Below are 16,211 nucleotides of genomic sequence, written 5' to 3'. Positions count from 1 at the left end.
GATGTGATTGTAACTTAATAACATGCTCTCAAATTTTGTTACCATCCTTTTTAATATTATTTTCTTCTATAAATTATGTTTTGTCTCTTTGAAGTACATCCTGTTTCTTTATTTGGAACCAAAGAAGTCCAACATAACCACTAAAAACAGTAATGACAGCACCTCAGCTGTCTGAGGAAAACTCTGCAATACCTCTAATTTATCTTCTTGAGACCCAGCAATATATATTGTCCTCTGTTGGGGACAAGACTTTCACAGTTTTACTAAAAAAAAATGCAAAGGACATTCCATGAAAATAAATAAATACATAAATGAATGAATAAATGAATGTACCTGGAAAAACTGTTGCATCATACGGTTTCTAATCATGACAATTATTTCATGTAAAAAAAATAAAACTTGTACTTTCCTGGGTCTTAGGAGATTATTCAACTTATCTGCTTGATACTAGATGATTCCACTCATAAAGGGTGCAGACTAGCTCCTGTTTGGCTCCAAAATGTTAGTAGTTATTATACTGATAAGGCCCTTACATTCAGATTTTTGGTGACCACAAAGAAAGTTTCTCCTTTCAGAAGGTTACTGTGTAAAAACCCTCAAAATTAAAGATGACTGAATGTTTGTGAGTGGAGCTGGACTATCAGGTTGGTGCCATTTGCTTTCAGTCTCCATAACTGTCCACTGCAGGTGCTTTTGCAGCCTGTTGTATATATAGTTGTGTGTGTGAGAGAGGTGGTGGGGGTCAGTGGGAGGGGGCGTTAGTCTATAAAGCCTCGTGGATTCACTCGACCCTTCCCTGAGAAGCAAAGAGTGAAGGAGGAGCTGCCACGCTCTGGTCTTTCTCCTTTTCTTTTTCCTCGGTTGAGCCCCCTGACTGACTGCCTCTTCTGAAAACATGTCCATGCACGCCCCCACCATGGACCCCACTAAGATGGGGATCGGCCGCTCCATCGCTGTGCTGACGTCAGGAGGAGATGCCCAAGGTAAGAAGAGGCTGATATGAAGAGTACTGTTCATGAGAGTCACAGTGAAATTACATTAAAATTTAAAAACAAAGAGTTGTTTCTAGTTGCAGGCTGCATCCTCAGTGCAGCACCAAGCCAAACCAGCTGACTGTTACATCACTGAGGTCGACAAAAGAGCGTATCATGTTCAAGGATAAACTGTCTCTGCATGACATCCTGAGTAAGCTCAAGATCCAAAATACAAAAAGGGCAAGCAACATTTTTCCAAGATGCCAAAGTGGCATAGTTAAAGGGCAGCTGTCAAACTGATGGATGTTTGGCTTCAGTATAAAGTCGGCCTGATAAGATTTAATACGATATGGTTTCATCAGGCTTTATATCACAACAAAATATAAAATGGTACAGAATTGCATGAACAATCCTAGCAGAATGAAGTTGAACATTTCTCACATTTGAAGTTTGATCTTGGAAGTCCTTTTCCTTCTCTTTCCACCTCCTTTGTTTCCTGACACCCTGTCGTTACACACCTGGAGGCCATCACTTCATCAGCTTTAATTCAACCATATCAAGTCTCATCATTTCTGCAGGATCTTCATTCCCTGACAACTCTGTGTAAATAAGCTTCTTGTGTGTTGCTTCATTTTAACTCTTTAGGGCTAATTTTAGTGGCGGTGACCTTTTTCTGGTATGGAACAGAGAAACACCCCCCTAACCCTCAGCTGCTGTCTGTTGAAACAAGAGCTGCTACATGCCAGCCTGCCACAACACAACCTCCCCTAAAGGCACACGGTGGCCTTTAGCATGTCGGACATCCAGCACAAGACGCAAGACGTACAGCACCATAAACCTAGCCTGAGTTCTTTCCTTTTGGCTATTTTTATCTCATCTGCTGCTCATGCACGAGTCACTTAAAGGTTAAATGGATCTGAAAGGTCTCTGACTGGCATCTGACAAAAGCGTAAAAATGGAAGACTTTATCTAGTCATGTATTTGGTAGGTTATGTACAGGAAAAAAATGACATATACATCACTTTGTTCTGTTAATTCCAATTAATAGAATTACATAACAATGGGAAACAAGTGGCTCAAATCTGTTCTTCTTTTTGTTGTTGTTTTTTTTTTAAGTGAATAAAATCACATCTTATCTGTTTGACTTCAATATTGGTCCTAAATCAGATGTATCTGATTTTTGACAGTGCAACCTTCATCTGGACAATTAATGTAACCATTATGTCATTCTAAAATGACATTCATCACATTTTTGTATAAGATGGGGTCAGTCAGCAAAACAGTTGGGCTCATTTGTTTATTTCCACTGCAAATCAGCTTATAGATGAACACAGGCACTGACCACAGTGGCCTCTGTGCTATCACAGTGTGTTGGGAGTGACTCTTTTGTTCTATTTTTTTTTTTTTTTTTTAGTTCAGGAATATGTCCAGTTTACTATGAAGACTGATATTGGACAATTTTACAAAGTAAAATGAACACCTAAATGAAACATATCTGAGCAATAAACCTGAAAGCAACACTAATGCTACACATTCCTACTTTAGTTTTAATTTAGTTTAGTTTCATCAATATCAGATTTCATCGTAAACTGTTCACAATGCTGAACCACATTTATAAAACTAGTGGAAGCACAAGTGTTCCGATCACTTCCCTCAATAAAAATACAATTATACACAGTTAAAACCCTCTAATACAAGTAAAAGATGTGCATTAAAAACTTAACTCTTTAAAACCTGTCATGTCTTTGCTGACACACCCTATGCATATGCATTTTGGATGGCTGTAACTCTTTCACTGTTTGTGCTACTGAACAAATCCCAACAGTTTCTGAAACCTGAGACACTGCACTTTATAGGTTTGATTGGGTCATTATGGGAATTTCACTCATGCCTGTACTAGAAGCAGGAGAAGAAGCTGTTTTAGCAGTATTAAAACATGCAGTAAATTGTAAGTTATTGCTAGATTTTGAAAGATCTGGAGTAAAAAAGAAGTGCTCTGGAAAAATGGGCAAACAGACTCACTCACAGCCTATTTTCTAACCTTTTAGTTAGTCAATAAGAGAAAAGTCCAAGTGGACCATTTTAGGCTTAGAGGGTTAATATTAAGCTAATTATATATATATATATATATATATATATATATATATATATATATATATATATATATATATATATATATATATATATATATATATATATAAAGCTATCATGTATTGTACCACTCATTCAGAGATATAGGTGTATAGCGTAAAGGCTTGCCCAAGGGCCCACCTGGATCCATGCTTTGCTCCTACCAGAATTCAAACCAGCAACCCTCCACCCCAAAGTCAGTGGTGCAAACCACTGAGCTATAAAGCTGCTCTCACACAAAAGGTCCTGAAAAGTGAGCTGAAAAAATAAGATCCAAGCCACTTCTGCCCTACCAGTGATCAGACCCAGCATTCATGTCAGTCTGTACTGACGTGTATTGAGAGTAAACTGAACCACACTGATGATGTGTTTCTGTGTGTCAGGTATGAACGCTGCAGTCAGAGCCACCGTCCGAGTCGGCCTTTACACCGGAGCCAAGGTCTTCTTTGTTCATGAGGTATGTGATACATAACAAACACACTACAAAGACTTGAGCACAAACACACATCATAATATTAAACTAAACACACTGCTAGGTTGATTCAGACTGACAGGAAGCACTAAGGTCAATATCACTATAAGGTGCCTCTGGTGTCTCCAGCAGAATCTAACTGTCACCATGAACACACTGCAAAATAATGAAATTCTGGGGTTTTATTATGAATGTGATTTTATTAGTTTATACAGTTTTCATTGAAGAAATGTACATGATTTGTGCATGTCCCTCACACTGCCCTTCTATCTTCAGGGACATTGATAAGTGTTTAAATGAATTTTTCTTTTAACTTTTTAGAAGTTATCATCATACCCATTTCATTTTGATCATTTATATTTTATGTTCATAATAACATTTAACATTCTACAAATCTCCTTTAAATTGCTGTCCACCCTCTCACTTTGGGGGAATCGGCCCTATAATAATCTGGTTGATGACATCATTGATGATGTCATCATAATCATTTTTAGTATCTTCAGTGGAAGTGGAAACAGTCTAGGAAAGCATTTAGTATTTAGGTGCTTCTATGAAACTGGGTTCATTCTGGTATTTGGCACTTTGTCAACTTTTTTAGACCCAATAATAAAAGAGAAATTTAGACATATTTCCCCCCAGGATGTACCTAATGATGACCTCAGATAAATGCAAAAAAAAACCCAAACTCTTGCTCTGAGCCATCCCAAAATTAATGAATCTTTAATAAAATATTGGAGCCAAAAATAGGACCAAAATTAGGATATGAAAAACTACCTAGGTGTCAGTGCATTTGATCTGGAAAACATGGCTTGAAATGGTCTGATATAGTGCTATAAATAAAGACACTGTGTTAAATGTGATTATCCTAGGGGTTTTTCTAATCCAGACATGCAGGTTTTTCATGAATCTGCAGTCTCAATCCAGGTTTCGTGTGTAACTCATTGTGTCCACTCTGTGTTTATCTGAAAAATAGTTTCTCTTTTATCTCAGTATAGACCAGTTTCATAGAAGCTCCCATTAACATATGCATTTCAAAATTTTCATCGTTTTGTGTTTGTACTTAGATGTGGTCAAGCTTAACATGGTCACACTGTCACAACAAAATCCTACGATATAATGCACGTTGTCCAATCGATGTTGCAGCACGGGAGGGCGTACGGGTACAATGCCGCTGTTGCACCACAGGAGGGCATTTTAGCCCCTCATGCTATCGTACAATGGCACCACGGGTACAATGCCGCTGGTATTGTTTAATGAAAACTTTTCAGAAATTCCAAATATATTTGTTGAACACACAGTCCTGTTCAAAGATGGCCTACTTTTCCAAATCAAGGTCCAACATGTTGTCATTAACCCTATAATGCCGAACATATCATATTTGATTCCTGAGTTTTGAAGCCGTCTACATGATCAGTGTGATATTTTTTTTTCTTTAAAAATCTGACGTATACAATTAGATACATGCGATAGACAGATAATCGACCAGGGGGGAGGAATTTGTTCACCAGAGGCCTTTCCAGTGACACTACAAGACTGTCGTTAATGAGGAAAGAGGCAGAAGTTTGCCAGTTTTGAAAAGGAATTACCAATTTGTTAGACATATTTGTGTTATATTATGTTTTTGTTTGTTCAAAAATAATAATATTTGACCATTGAGACCCAATGTATCAAATATGATACAAAATTGAAAATCATACATGGAAATTGATATTTGAAAAAAAAAAATATTTTGGTTGTTCAGAAGGACCAATAAAGGCTCTGGTTTCAAAGAAATGGAATTTTCTGTCAGTGGTTCAGGCTTTACAGGGTTAAATGCTAACTTTAGCCAAAACTGTCCACCCTGTCACTGTCAGGTGGAAAATCTCAAGTTTTTTTTTTTTTTTTTTTAGACATTTTGAAGCGTGAAAGGCATCTTATCGAATATATTGACCCACTAATACATAATGGAAGGATGGTTTTACAGAGTCATCAGTGGCTTTTTATAAATACACTGTTATTGATGACCAGTTTTAAATGAATCTGGGTGTATGTGATTGTGTGGTGCAGGGTTACCAAGGCCTGGTGGATGGAGGAGACCACATCCGGCCTGCCACATGGGAGAGTGTGTCCATGATGCTGCAGCTGGTGAGTGTGTGACTGACTCACAACACACACCAACATGACGCCAGCCTCCTTATAAATGTTTAGACCTTTTTCACAGCAGACATTTTTATTCATTATGGCAGAAAATTAAGCTTATGGGAGAAGTTTACCTCAGGGTTTTCATGCAGACAGGCTTTAGTTGTTTATTTGAACCAAACCATGGTCTTCTCTAGAGCGCATCAAGTAATGGATTAGTGTTAAATTATTAAATCAGTCTTGAGCTGTTTGGATAACCGATTATTTGTTTTCAGTGAATTTTCCTTGAAGAAAATGGTCCAAATTCTCTGATTTGAAGTTCTTAAAATGTAAAATGTTCAGTTTCTTTACTTCACTATGACTGTAATCTGATTGTTTGGGTTGTGGACCAAACAGAGGATTTAAGGATCTCCTCATGGGCTTTGGGGAAACACTGAGGGAACATTTTTCAACATTTTATTAAAATTTAAGTTGAAAAAATACTCTGAAATAATGCTAGTTGTTGCCCTCATCTTTTCAAAGTAGTTTTACTTAAACCTAACCAAGCTGCCCACAAAGTTAAAATAAGAAATCAAGGCCTAAAAATCCTACACCAAGAGTGTCCAGATTTTCACCACCTGTGGATTGTCTTTATTTCCTTATCTGATTTCCAAAGCTTTTATGAGTAAAACCTCCTGAAGGAAACATGTCCATGAAAATTAATCTGTTTTACTTTAACCCATAAAGACCCAAACATCCACCGACAACCAAAACCATCTACTGATCGAAACTGTTTCATACTTGTTGATCCACTAATCCTATCAATCCATGTAAATAATTGGTGTAAAATACAGTTTGCTATCTTTTCATGGTCATCAGATATGACCCATTTGGACGTTCAGAGGTTCCATAGTTACGGTGGAAACACTATCAGCTTCTACAACAATGATTCACCAGTAAAACCCATGGAGTTGGATCAATGACAGTGGATGGAGACACTGGGTTTATGTTCAATTAATGATAGATTTTGCTGAAAAAAGTCATTTTCTTCATCTGATCACCGACATGATCAGTGAATTAAATGTAGTAAAATACCTGATTTTCACTAAGAAAAAACTTAAATACTGAGGATTAGAAAAAATGGTGATAAATTGCTAAAGAAAGGTTAAATTAGAGAGAAAAACACATTTGGGAACTACCATAAAAGTAGCACTGGGTCTTTATGGGTTAATTCTTACATTTTACACATGAGAGCATTAGTTTGAGGGTTTTGGTTTGTGCATGATACAGAGCTGAAATCTACCTGTGTATATACCTGTGTTTCAATTCTTTTCACTCATTTTATTCCATTGTGGGTCCAAAACTAGCCAAAAATACTACGCTGTTCCTTTTACATAATGAAACCTGTTTCATTAAATGGCAGGCCTGGTAAGTGCACAGTGTCTGCAACGTACCTTTTTCTGTTACAAGGTACATCTAACAGCACCAGGAAGGTTATTATCTGTTCTTTTTTTACTTCCAGTGCTAAAACAGACAAGTAAAAAGCACATTCACACCAACACTTCACATATGTCATAATTCTGTCATGTTTATGTGGAAAAAGAGATGGTGTTTTTGTTTGATGCATTGAAACCTACCTACTAAAACAATTATGTGTCCAAAAATCAACAGAACAGGCAACTCCTAAATATAATTTTGTAAAGCTGTAACCATGACAGACAACGTATCAGTCATGTCTTTTTTACTTGTGTAATGTATCTCAAAAGTGAGTTAAAAGCCACTAGATGTAGAATAATGAAATATATTTTTTTTCATATTTCCATTTGAGCCGACCTTTTATACTTTAAATTAGTAACTCTGGTTGCAGGAAAATCCTCCTTGATGTCTGATAAATTGAGAAAGTGTTTTTTGAGTGATATTAAATTGCTTTCTATACCCTGGAGATGTAATAATACCTTGAACCTTGCCATTTGCATTTCTTTCCATCATCTGTGTTGTCTAAATAAAGATTGTAGAGGAGATAGTGTGACATGAAATGGCTCTGATAACACTTTAAAGAGCCTGGTTTATTTATTTAACATGATCCAGTCTGACATGATGTAGTTTCAAGGCATTTTAATGAGTCATGTTTGTAAAGTGATGAAACTGACTGAAGGATGCGCCCCTATAGAAATTTTACCCATAAAGACCCAATGTCACTTTTGAGGCAGTTCCCAAATGAATTTTTCTACTTGATATTTCATAATTGATTTATTACCATTTATTGTATTATTATCTCCTTTATTTTGCATTTTTTTCCGTGAAAATCAGGTGTTTTCCTACATTGAATTTATTGATGTTGTAGATGTTCATAAAAGCTCAGAGTAAAGTTGAGGGTTATAACATCAGAAACAGAGAAAACTGAAAAAAAAGTGACATTTTCAGCAAAGATATCAATAACTGATCATAGAAACAAGTGTCTCCATCCACTGTCATTGATCCAACTCCATGGGTTTTACTGGTGAATCAATGTTGTAGAAGATGACAGTGTTTCCACGTTCACTACGGAGCCTCTGAACCAAGGTTATCGTTGACGAAAACTGACAAAATGACGAAAACTAGAATTGAAAAAACATTTTCGTTAACTGAAATAAATAACTATAATTAAAAGAAATAATAACTAACTGAAACTGTATTGTGTGTTTACAAAACTAAAACTTTTAAAAATTGATGGATAAAATGCCCTTCGTTTTCATCTTTGTCAATGTCAGATTGATATGAAATCAATTTATTTCGCTCTAGCAATTTTAGCTAGCGGCACCATATGACACCTCACGGTCTGTCACTTGTAGTTTAGAGTCGTCTTCTCGTCCCCACTCTACCTTGAAACATGGAGACTAAAGCTGGGAGAAAGCAGAGTCCTGTCTGGGATTTATTTGAATACGACAGCAAAGAAGATAAAAGATACAACAAAACTAAAATTAATACTAAGACTAAACAAAAACTAAACATTTACAAAAAAAAAAACTAATAAAAACTAGCAAATCTGCTCTAACAACTAATTAAAACTAACTGAATTAGAGAAAAAAAAGTCAAAACTAAATAAAACTAAACTATAATGAAAAATCCAAAACTATTATAACCTTGCTCTGAAAGTCCAAATGGGTCATATCCGATGACCATGAAGAGATGACTGCATTTTATGTAATGATCAGTGTACGAAGACTGAACCCAGATGCATGACCCAGAGACAGAAGTAAAAGTTCAGTGTTTATTAAACACCCAGCTCACTGACAGATCAATGAATATGATAATGAACAAAATCTTGAGGACAATGGACGCTGAGTTCTTCTCCGAGTTAGTACTCCGGACTGGGGACGAGAACCCTCCGTCCGGTTCGGTAGTACACATCGGTACCCCGACTAGGGAGAAGCAGAGGGAGGTCAGTGGCGGGAACAGGTCATACACGGGGAAGCAGTCAGACAGGCAACAGGACATAAGGATCAGGCTAGCTCACGTACCGTAAAAAGTCAGGTGAGGAGATCAAAAACCAGGAGGTCAGAATGAGGCAGACAAAACCGACAGGGATAAGGCAGACAGGCAAAAACAAGATGGCAAATCGGGTCAAAAAACAGGTAGGCAGACAGACAGGATCAAAACGCTGGTAAGTACTTCACAAGGAAAATACGAACTGGCGACTGACAAGGGGGAAACACAGGGCTTAAATACACAAAAGGGAGGGAAGACAATGAGACACAGGTGGAACAAATTAGGACGGAGTCAGGTAATCAAGAGCAGGTGGACACAATCAGGGAAAGGAAGCAAAGACACCAGACATGACACACGAGGGAAACTTAACAAAATAAAACAGGAAATGACAGACAACATAAAAGACAGACAAAACCAGACTATCGTCTAGGTACAGGCTTGACATTTTAAACCTATTATTTACATGAATTTATAGGATTAATGGATCAACAGGTATTAAACAGTTTAGATCAGTGGACGACTTTGGTCAACAGTGGATGTTTGGGTCTTTATGGGTTATTAATAGGTGTAATGATTTACATGGTGATGGGTATGAGTAACATGTTTACATATGTGTTCTGTTTAGGGTGGTACTGTCATCGGCAGTGCCCGCTCTAAGGACTTCCGGACCAGGGAGGGTCGTATGATGGCAGCTCGTAACCTGGTGAAACTGGGCATCACTAACCTGTGTGTGATCGGAGGTGATGGTAGTCTGACCGGAGCCAATGAGTTCAGGACCGAGTGGAGTGGGCTGCTGGCCGACCTGGTCAAAGGAGGTGAGGAACCTTGAAATACCATCACCATCTTAACTCTTTCATGCACGAATTATGAGAACCTTTATCAAATTTTTTTTTCCTGAGTGTTTTTATTCCTCTTTAGGCATGAAAAAAACAATGCGATTGAAAATTTTCCTCTGAAAATAAATTTGAAAAAATAAATAAATTAAAAAATAACAATAAAAAAAAACACATAAAAAAATAATAATGAAAAAAAAAAATCTTATTAAGCTATTTTTCATGAAGTTGCAAAAATGTCCACTCAGCTGGACACCACGTTTAATTTTTGAAGCACAGAAACATGTATTTACTGATAAATTATGTGAAAACTATGGGGAGAGCTTGTGATTCTGGGGGTTTATCTACATAATGTTACCAATTCATGTCAGAAAAGATATGTAGTGTCTTAAAACTTTAATAAAGATATGTGTAAAAAAAAAAATATACAAGAGAACAGCTGTAGAAGGGCTGTCCACTGTAGTGACATAATAATAATAATAATAATAATAATAATAGTGTAATGCATGAAAGGGTTAAAATAAATGTAAAAAAAAAAAAAAAAAAAACTTTAACAGTTATTTTAGGAAGGTGACAATATGTAAAACCAGGAGTTCGCTGGCTGTTATCTGGCAAAATCTTATAGTGTCTCTGCTTCTGGTGCTTTTTTTCCCTTATCCATAATAAAATGTGAGACTTGTTATACTGTAAACCCCATCACAGTGATACTTCTAATGTTTACATATTGAATATATCCTCCTGAGACCCAGAAAAGTGAAAGATTTAGCTTTTTTACATTAAACAATTGTCTTGATTGGAAACTGCATAATGCAACAGTTTTTCAGATACATTTTTAAAAATAGTTTTATTCATTTTTTAATGGAATGTCCTTTGCAATGGACAGCATTTTTAAAACTGTCAAACCTTCATCCCCTACAGAGGACAAAAATGTATTGCTTGGTCTCAGGAGGATATTATAGATAACAAAGAAAATATATTGATGGTGAGTGCTGCACGAGATATTAAAAAAAAAACAATGTACAAAGCAATAATGTAAATATGTGCACAAAAATCAGGTGCTCATCAAAGATAGATCTGCACTGAATGAACCTAAAAAAGACTGAAAGAGTGTTTCAAATGACTAGTTCAACAGTTATGCCAAAAAAACCAACATAATATTGAGATCGATAGTCAGAAAAGTCAGATATTTCCTTTTCTAGAACTGACTGATATTGAATTTCCTCTGGCGGTTAATAAAGTTTATATGTATTTTTATATAAAACGTTGATGAGATGAAATGAGTTAACTCAATAAAAGGAAATAATAAGCATTTGAAGTTATAAAAACTGCAAAAAACAAAAAAATGCACACAATTTCCATGATCTTCGAAATAAGTCAAAATATAGTGATAAACCGTTAGTGCACATGAAATTCTTTCACGTAAATGAACAAAGTAACACATTGTGTAACAATTCCCTGCTCAAACAGTGATGTGTGTAAGATGGTTTCAAAAGTTTACAAAAGAAGAAAAAAAATGGAGAAAATGACAAAAACAATCAACAGACAAAATGCCTATGCTAATTGCTAATGCTAATACTGGTGCTGCATCTATTATAGGTTAGGTAAAATGTAGAGACTGAATTAGAAGAATGAATTAACCCTTAGCAAAGACCTCTTTCATTTTTACAGCTTTACTGGGGTGAATTTGTGGTGCATTTATATTTAGTACTTAGTTTAGGACATTGTACATTGTTCTTGGTGTCATTTTCTATGGATTATCTGTGTTACTGAAGCTACTGCCAACTGTAGTTTACATTAATATTTATATACAGATTGGAGGGAGAAGTTGTGACATGCCTCCTATAGGGATCACTATAAAGGGTATTTCTAATCCTTATCCCATCCACTAATATTAAACGTGATGAGTACAACACTGTGTATATTTTTTCCTCCATCAGTAATATTTGTTTTTTTGTTCAGGTAAGATCACAGAAGAAGAAGCCAAGAAATCTTCACATCTGAACATTGTGGGTATGGTCGGCTCCATCGACAATGACTTCTGCGGCACCGACATGACCATCGGCACTGACTCAGCCCTGCACCGCATCATCGAGGTGGTGGACGCCATCACCACGACCGCTCAGAGGTCAGAGGTCACCGCTGCCGCTCTCCCTCAGTGGAGCAGTTTTTAGACATTACTTTTACAGATTAACACAGTATCTTAAAGGGATCATATTTTGCTAAACCTACCTTTATTAGTCTTTGGTACATTTATTTGTGTATTTGGACCCTAATAGTTCCAAAAGTTTGAATTTCAACCCTCCAGGTGCTGCAAAGCTACCTTTATATTCATTTTGGCAAAAATCGAGTGGATTTCTACAACCTGTTTTCATTCCTGCGCAATTTGTTACTTCTACAACTAGTTACAAAGGTTATTATCATTAATGAAAACTAACGAAATGATGAAAACTAGAATTGAAAAAACATTTTTGCAAACTGAAATAAATAAAAATTATAATTAGAAGAAAAAACGATAACTAACTGAAACTGTATTGTGTGCTTACAAAGCTAACTAAAACATATAAAAATGATGGGTAAAATTCCATTCGTTTTTGTCAATGTCAGATTGATAGGAAATCAATTTATTTCACTCAAGCAATTTTAGCTAGCAGCACCATACGACACTTCATGGTCCATCACTTCTCGTCAGTTGTGGTTTAGAGTCGTCTTCTCACCCCACACATTTAGAAAAAAACAAAATCTAATAAAAACTAGCAAACCTGCACTAAAAATGAATTAAAACTAACTGAATTAGAGAAGAAAAGGTCAAAACTAAATAAAACAAGAAAAGCACTCGGAGAGCGCAGACCTCCGCCAAGAGAGATCTGCCCCCCGCCAATCATCACCAAAATTTTATAATTTCTTCCTTGTGCCAGTATCAACATTTCCTGAAAATTTCATGAAAATCCATCCATAACTTTTTGAGTTATCTTGCTAACAAACAAACAAAGTGATTACAACTAACTAAACTATATTGAAAAATCCAACACTATTATAACCTCGCTAGTTACGTTACAACATTTGCACATATAAGGTCAAGACTTCCGATGAACATTTCTCTGAGTACGCCATAATTGTTTGTCAGCAGTAGCGGTTGTAGTCCATACTGAAAATATTTCCAAACTTCGAGCCAATTACCTAAAATGTTCAGTTGTTGGTTGAATGGGACAGAGCAGCACAGCCAAAAACCTGGAGGGGGTGGGGCATGAAGTGGCTCATTTGCATTTAAAGGGCCAGTGCTCAAAATGACCTTTCTGGTGTCATTACTCAGAAATAGGGTTGAAGATGGACCTGTGGAGTTGAATTAATCAAGAATTCAGACTCAAGTATAGCATTTACAGTTTATGTAGACCACAGGGAAATGTTTTAAAATGCATCATTCCATTTTTTTTAAAGCAAAATATCACCCCTTAACATATGAATGTTTGTGAACGTGACATATTTGTATCTAATGTAACAGAGCTGTTGTTTCTGTTTTTGTGCAGCCATCAAAGGACGTTCATCCTGGAAGTGATGGGCAGACACTGTGGGTCAGTATCGGTGTTTAACTCCTGACCTCTGATCTAAAGTAAAATGTACCTGAAGTCCATGATTTACTGATTCATGTCTGTTTTACCTCAGGCTCATATTTTTCACATTGAAGTTTATCTCCTTAATTTTTTGCCACTATATATTCAACAATAAGTATAATTTACTTTAACTGAGCAAAACAAGATGTCTTTATACCATATTTCAGCATATTTATCAAATGAATGTATTGTTTGTAGCTGTGGGAGATACCTCTATCTTCACATAATTTTTAAATGATCCACACTGAAGCTTGTCATTTAATTGTCTTTAAAAGCTGCTTCATGGGACATGAGACTAATAACTCTGCTCAGTGTGTTCGGATGCTATTAACCCATAAAGACCCAGTGCTATTTTTGTGTCAGCTCTGAAATTATCATTTTTTTCTCTATTTTTAACTTTTCTTAAGTGATTTATCACCATTTATTCTAATAATATGCTCAGGATTTTGCCTTCTTAAGTGAAAATCAGGTATTTTTCTTCATTTGATTCACTGATCCTGTAGATGTTCATAAAAGCTCCAATTAAAGTTAAGGGTTTTTTTTAAAAACAGAGAAAATGGAAGAAAAAGTGATTTTTTTTTTTTTTTTTTTGCAGTCAAATCTATCATTAACTGAATATAAACCCAGTGGGTCCATCCACTGTCATTGGTCCAACTCCATGGGTTTTACTGGGGAATCAATGTTGTAGAAGATGACGGTGTTTCCATGGTAACTATGGAGCCTCTGAACGTCCATATGGGTCATATCTGATGACCATGAAAAGATGACAAACTCTATTTTACTCCGATTATTTACATGTATAGATAGGATTCAGATCAGTAGGTATTAAACATTTTACATCAGTAGATGATTTTGGACACCAGTGGGTGTTTGGATAAAAGAAAACCCTCTACTTTCATTCTTATAAACCTATTGCTGATTTAAAGCAGAAGTGATGATCGGAGGTTGAACTAACTTTCTATCAGCGAAGGCAATGAAACTGTGGTTTCCAGCTGTGGGTTAAATTCTTTCACTTGAGGCCAGTGTTTTGCAGAGTTAACCTGTGTGTGTGTGTGTGTGTGTGTGCGTGTGCGTGTGCGTGTGCGTGTGTGTGTGTGTGTGTGTGTGTGTGTGTGTGTGTGGTTTCAGGTACCTGGCCCTGGTGACGGCTCTGGCCTGCGGTGCTGACTGGGTTTTCATCCCAGAGATGCCACCAGATGAGGGCTGGGAGAACCACCTGTGCAGGAGGCTGGCAGATGTACGCATGTGTTCATTTACGGAAAAACAATTCTAACTCAGTAATATAACGTCTGTACAGCAGTAAAAGAAGTAGTCACATCCTAGTAGTGCAAAAATCTACTAGGTAAAATGTACTTAGTAGTCATTGTGCAGTAAAATAGACCGTTAGTTTTTAAGACCTATGAGGTTTTTGGATTATTTTCCTTTTGTGGCATTTACTGTAAATGTTTAAGGCTGAGCTCATTTTAATTATTTTATGTACTGTCAATAGTTTAAACCACAGCCTACAATGTAATATTCAGTGGTTGTAGCATCGCTGTCCTGTTATAACCACGAATCTCCAAAAGTCAACTTTTCATCAACCCAGAGAAACTGCCCTGTTTTTAGCCACGTGATGATGTATATTGTTTTCCAGTGAATCCAAAAGGGGATTTTATAGAGGTTATTTAGCTTGACGAAAAGAAATTTTTCAACTCTTGAAGGAACACGTTCGGTTTATTTATTTTGTTTGGTTTTTTTTGTATTTTTTTTATTTTGAATATCAAAAAAACCCCAAAACAACAAGAAAAAAAAAAGTAAAAATAAAAACAAACAAAAAAAAAACATTCCCTCCCTTACCACATCTTTTTCTACTGATCACAAAGTCCCATGTCAGCTCCTCAAAGTATCTTAACAAATCTTATCCGTCAAAATAAATTCTAAACAATCCTGCACGAAACAAAAAATATTATCCATATTAAAAATAAATTCTTTCCATTTTGTAGCCGTATTACACATATAGATAGACTTTACTTCAAACATAAGTAGGCAAAAGAAATTCCAGATCCAAAGTGACACTCCAATATATGGAAATAAATCAACCAAAATAGAAAATAAATATCACACAAATGTACAACAATTTCACTGTGACTCTTCCACAACACTCAATGTCCAAAAAGGAATAGGAGGAAGTTGAGCCCACATTGTCCCGCTCCAATTCCATATGACCTGGGAATCAGCCAGTGTATACAGTCCATAATAAAGAACAGGTCAGTCACTAAATTACAAAAAAGAGAACAAACAATTACGTACCACCAACAACCATTCCTTTTGTACTTGCGTTCACTGCCACTATATCTCTGAAAAGTAAGGTTTTTATACATCTTTTTAAATTTCTTGATGCTTTCACAGTGTTTGATATTTAGTTCCATTATATTCCACAAAACCACTCCACAACATGAAATACACATCTTTTTAAGATTTGTTCTAGTAAAATGTTGTTTCATAGTTAGTTTTTGTCTGTAGTCCTAACCCCCTTCTCTATCTGTGAATATTTTCTGTATGTTACTTGGAAGTAATTTATTTCTTGCTTTGTGTAAAACTAAAGAACTAGTAAAGCATTAAGACAAGTGTAGTGTAGTGAAAAACACAA

The 16,211-nt window shown here is 36.1% G+C and overlaps 1 protein-coding gene across 1 annotated transcript in view; it reads left to right on the top strand.

Moving 5' to 3' along the window:
• Positions 1-895: 895 nt before the first annotated feature.
• The window catches only part of LOC115422166 (ATP-dependent 6-phosphofructokinase, muscle type-like), a 30,325-nt gene continuing 15,009 nt past the window's right edge, over positions 896-16,211 (top strand). Inside the window, exons 1-7 of the mRNA XM_030138265.1 lie at positions 896-983; positions 3,488-3,561; positions 5,623-5,700; positions 9,767-9,956; positions 11,934-12,099; positions 13,499-13,543; positions 14,711-14,819. Of these exons, the coding sequence (XP_029994125.1) occupies positions 896-983; positions 3,488-3,561; positions 5,623-5,700; positions 9,767-9,956; positions 11,934-12,099; positions 13,499-13,543; positions 14,711-14,819 (750 nt within the window). The remainder of the gene's footprint in view (positions 984-3,487; positions 3,562-5,622; positions 5,701-9,766; positions 9,957-11,933; positions 12,100-13,498; positions 13,544-14,710; positions 14,820-16,211) is intronic.

Source organism: Sphaeramia orbicularis, chromosome 7, assembly GCF_902148855.1.
Source record: "Sphaeramia orbicularis chromosome 7, fSphaOr1.1, whole genome shotgun sequence".
NCBI classification, from domain to species: domain Eukaryota; kingdom Metazoa; phylum Chordata; class Actinopteri; order Kurtiformes; family Apogonidae; genus Sphaeramia; species Sphaeramia orbicularis.
This window is presented reverse-complemented; position numbering and strand designations above follow the sequence as displayed.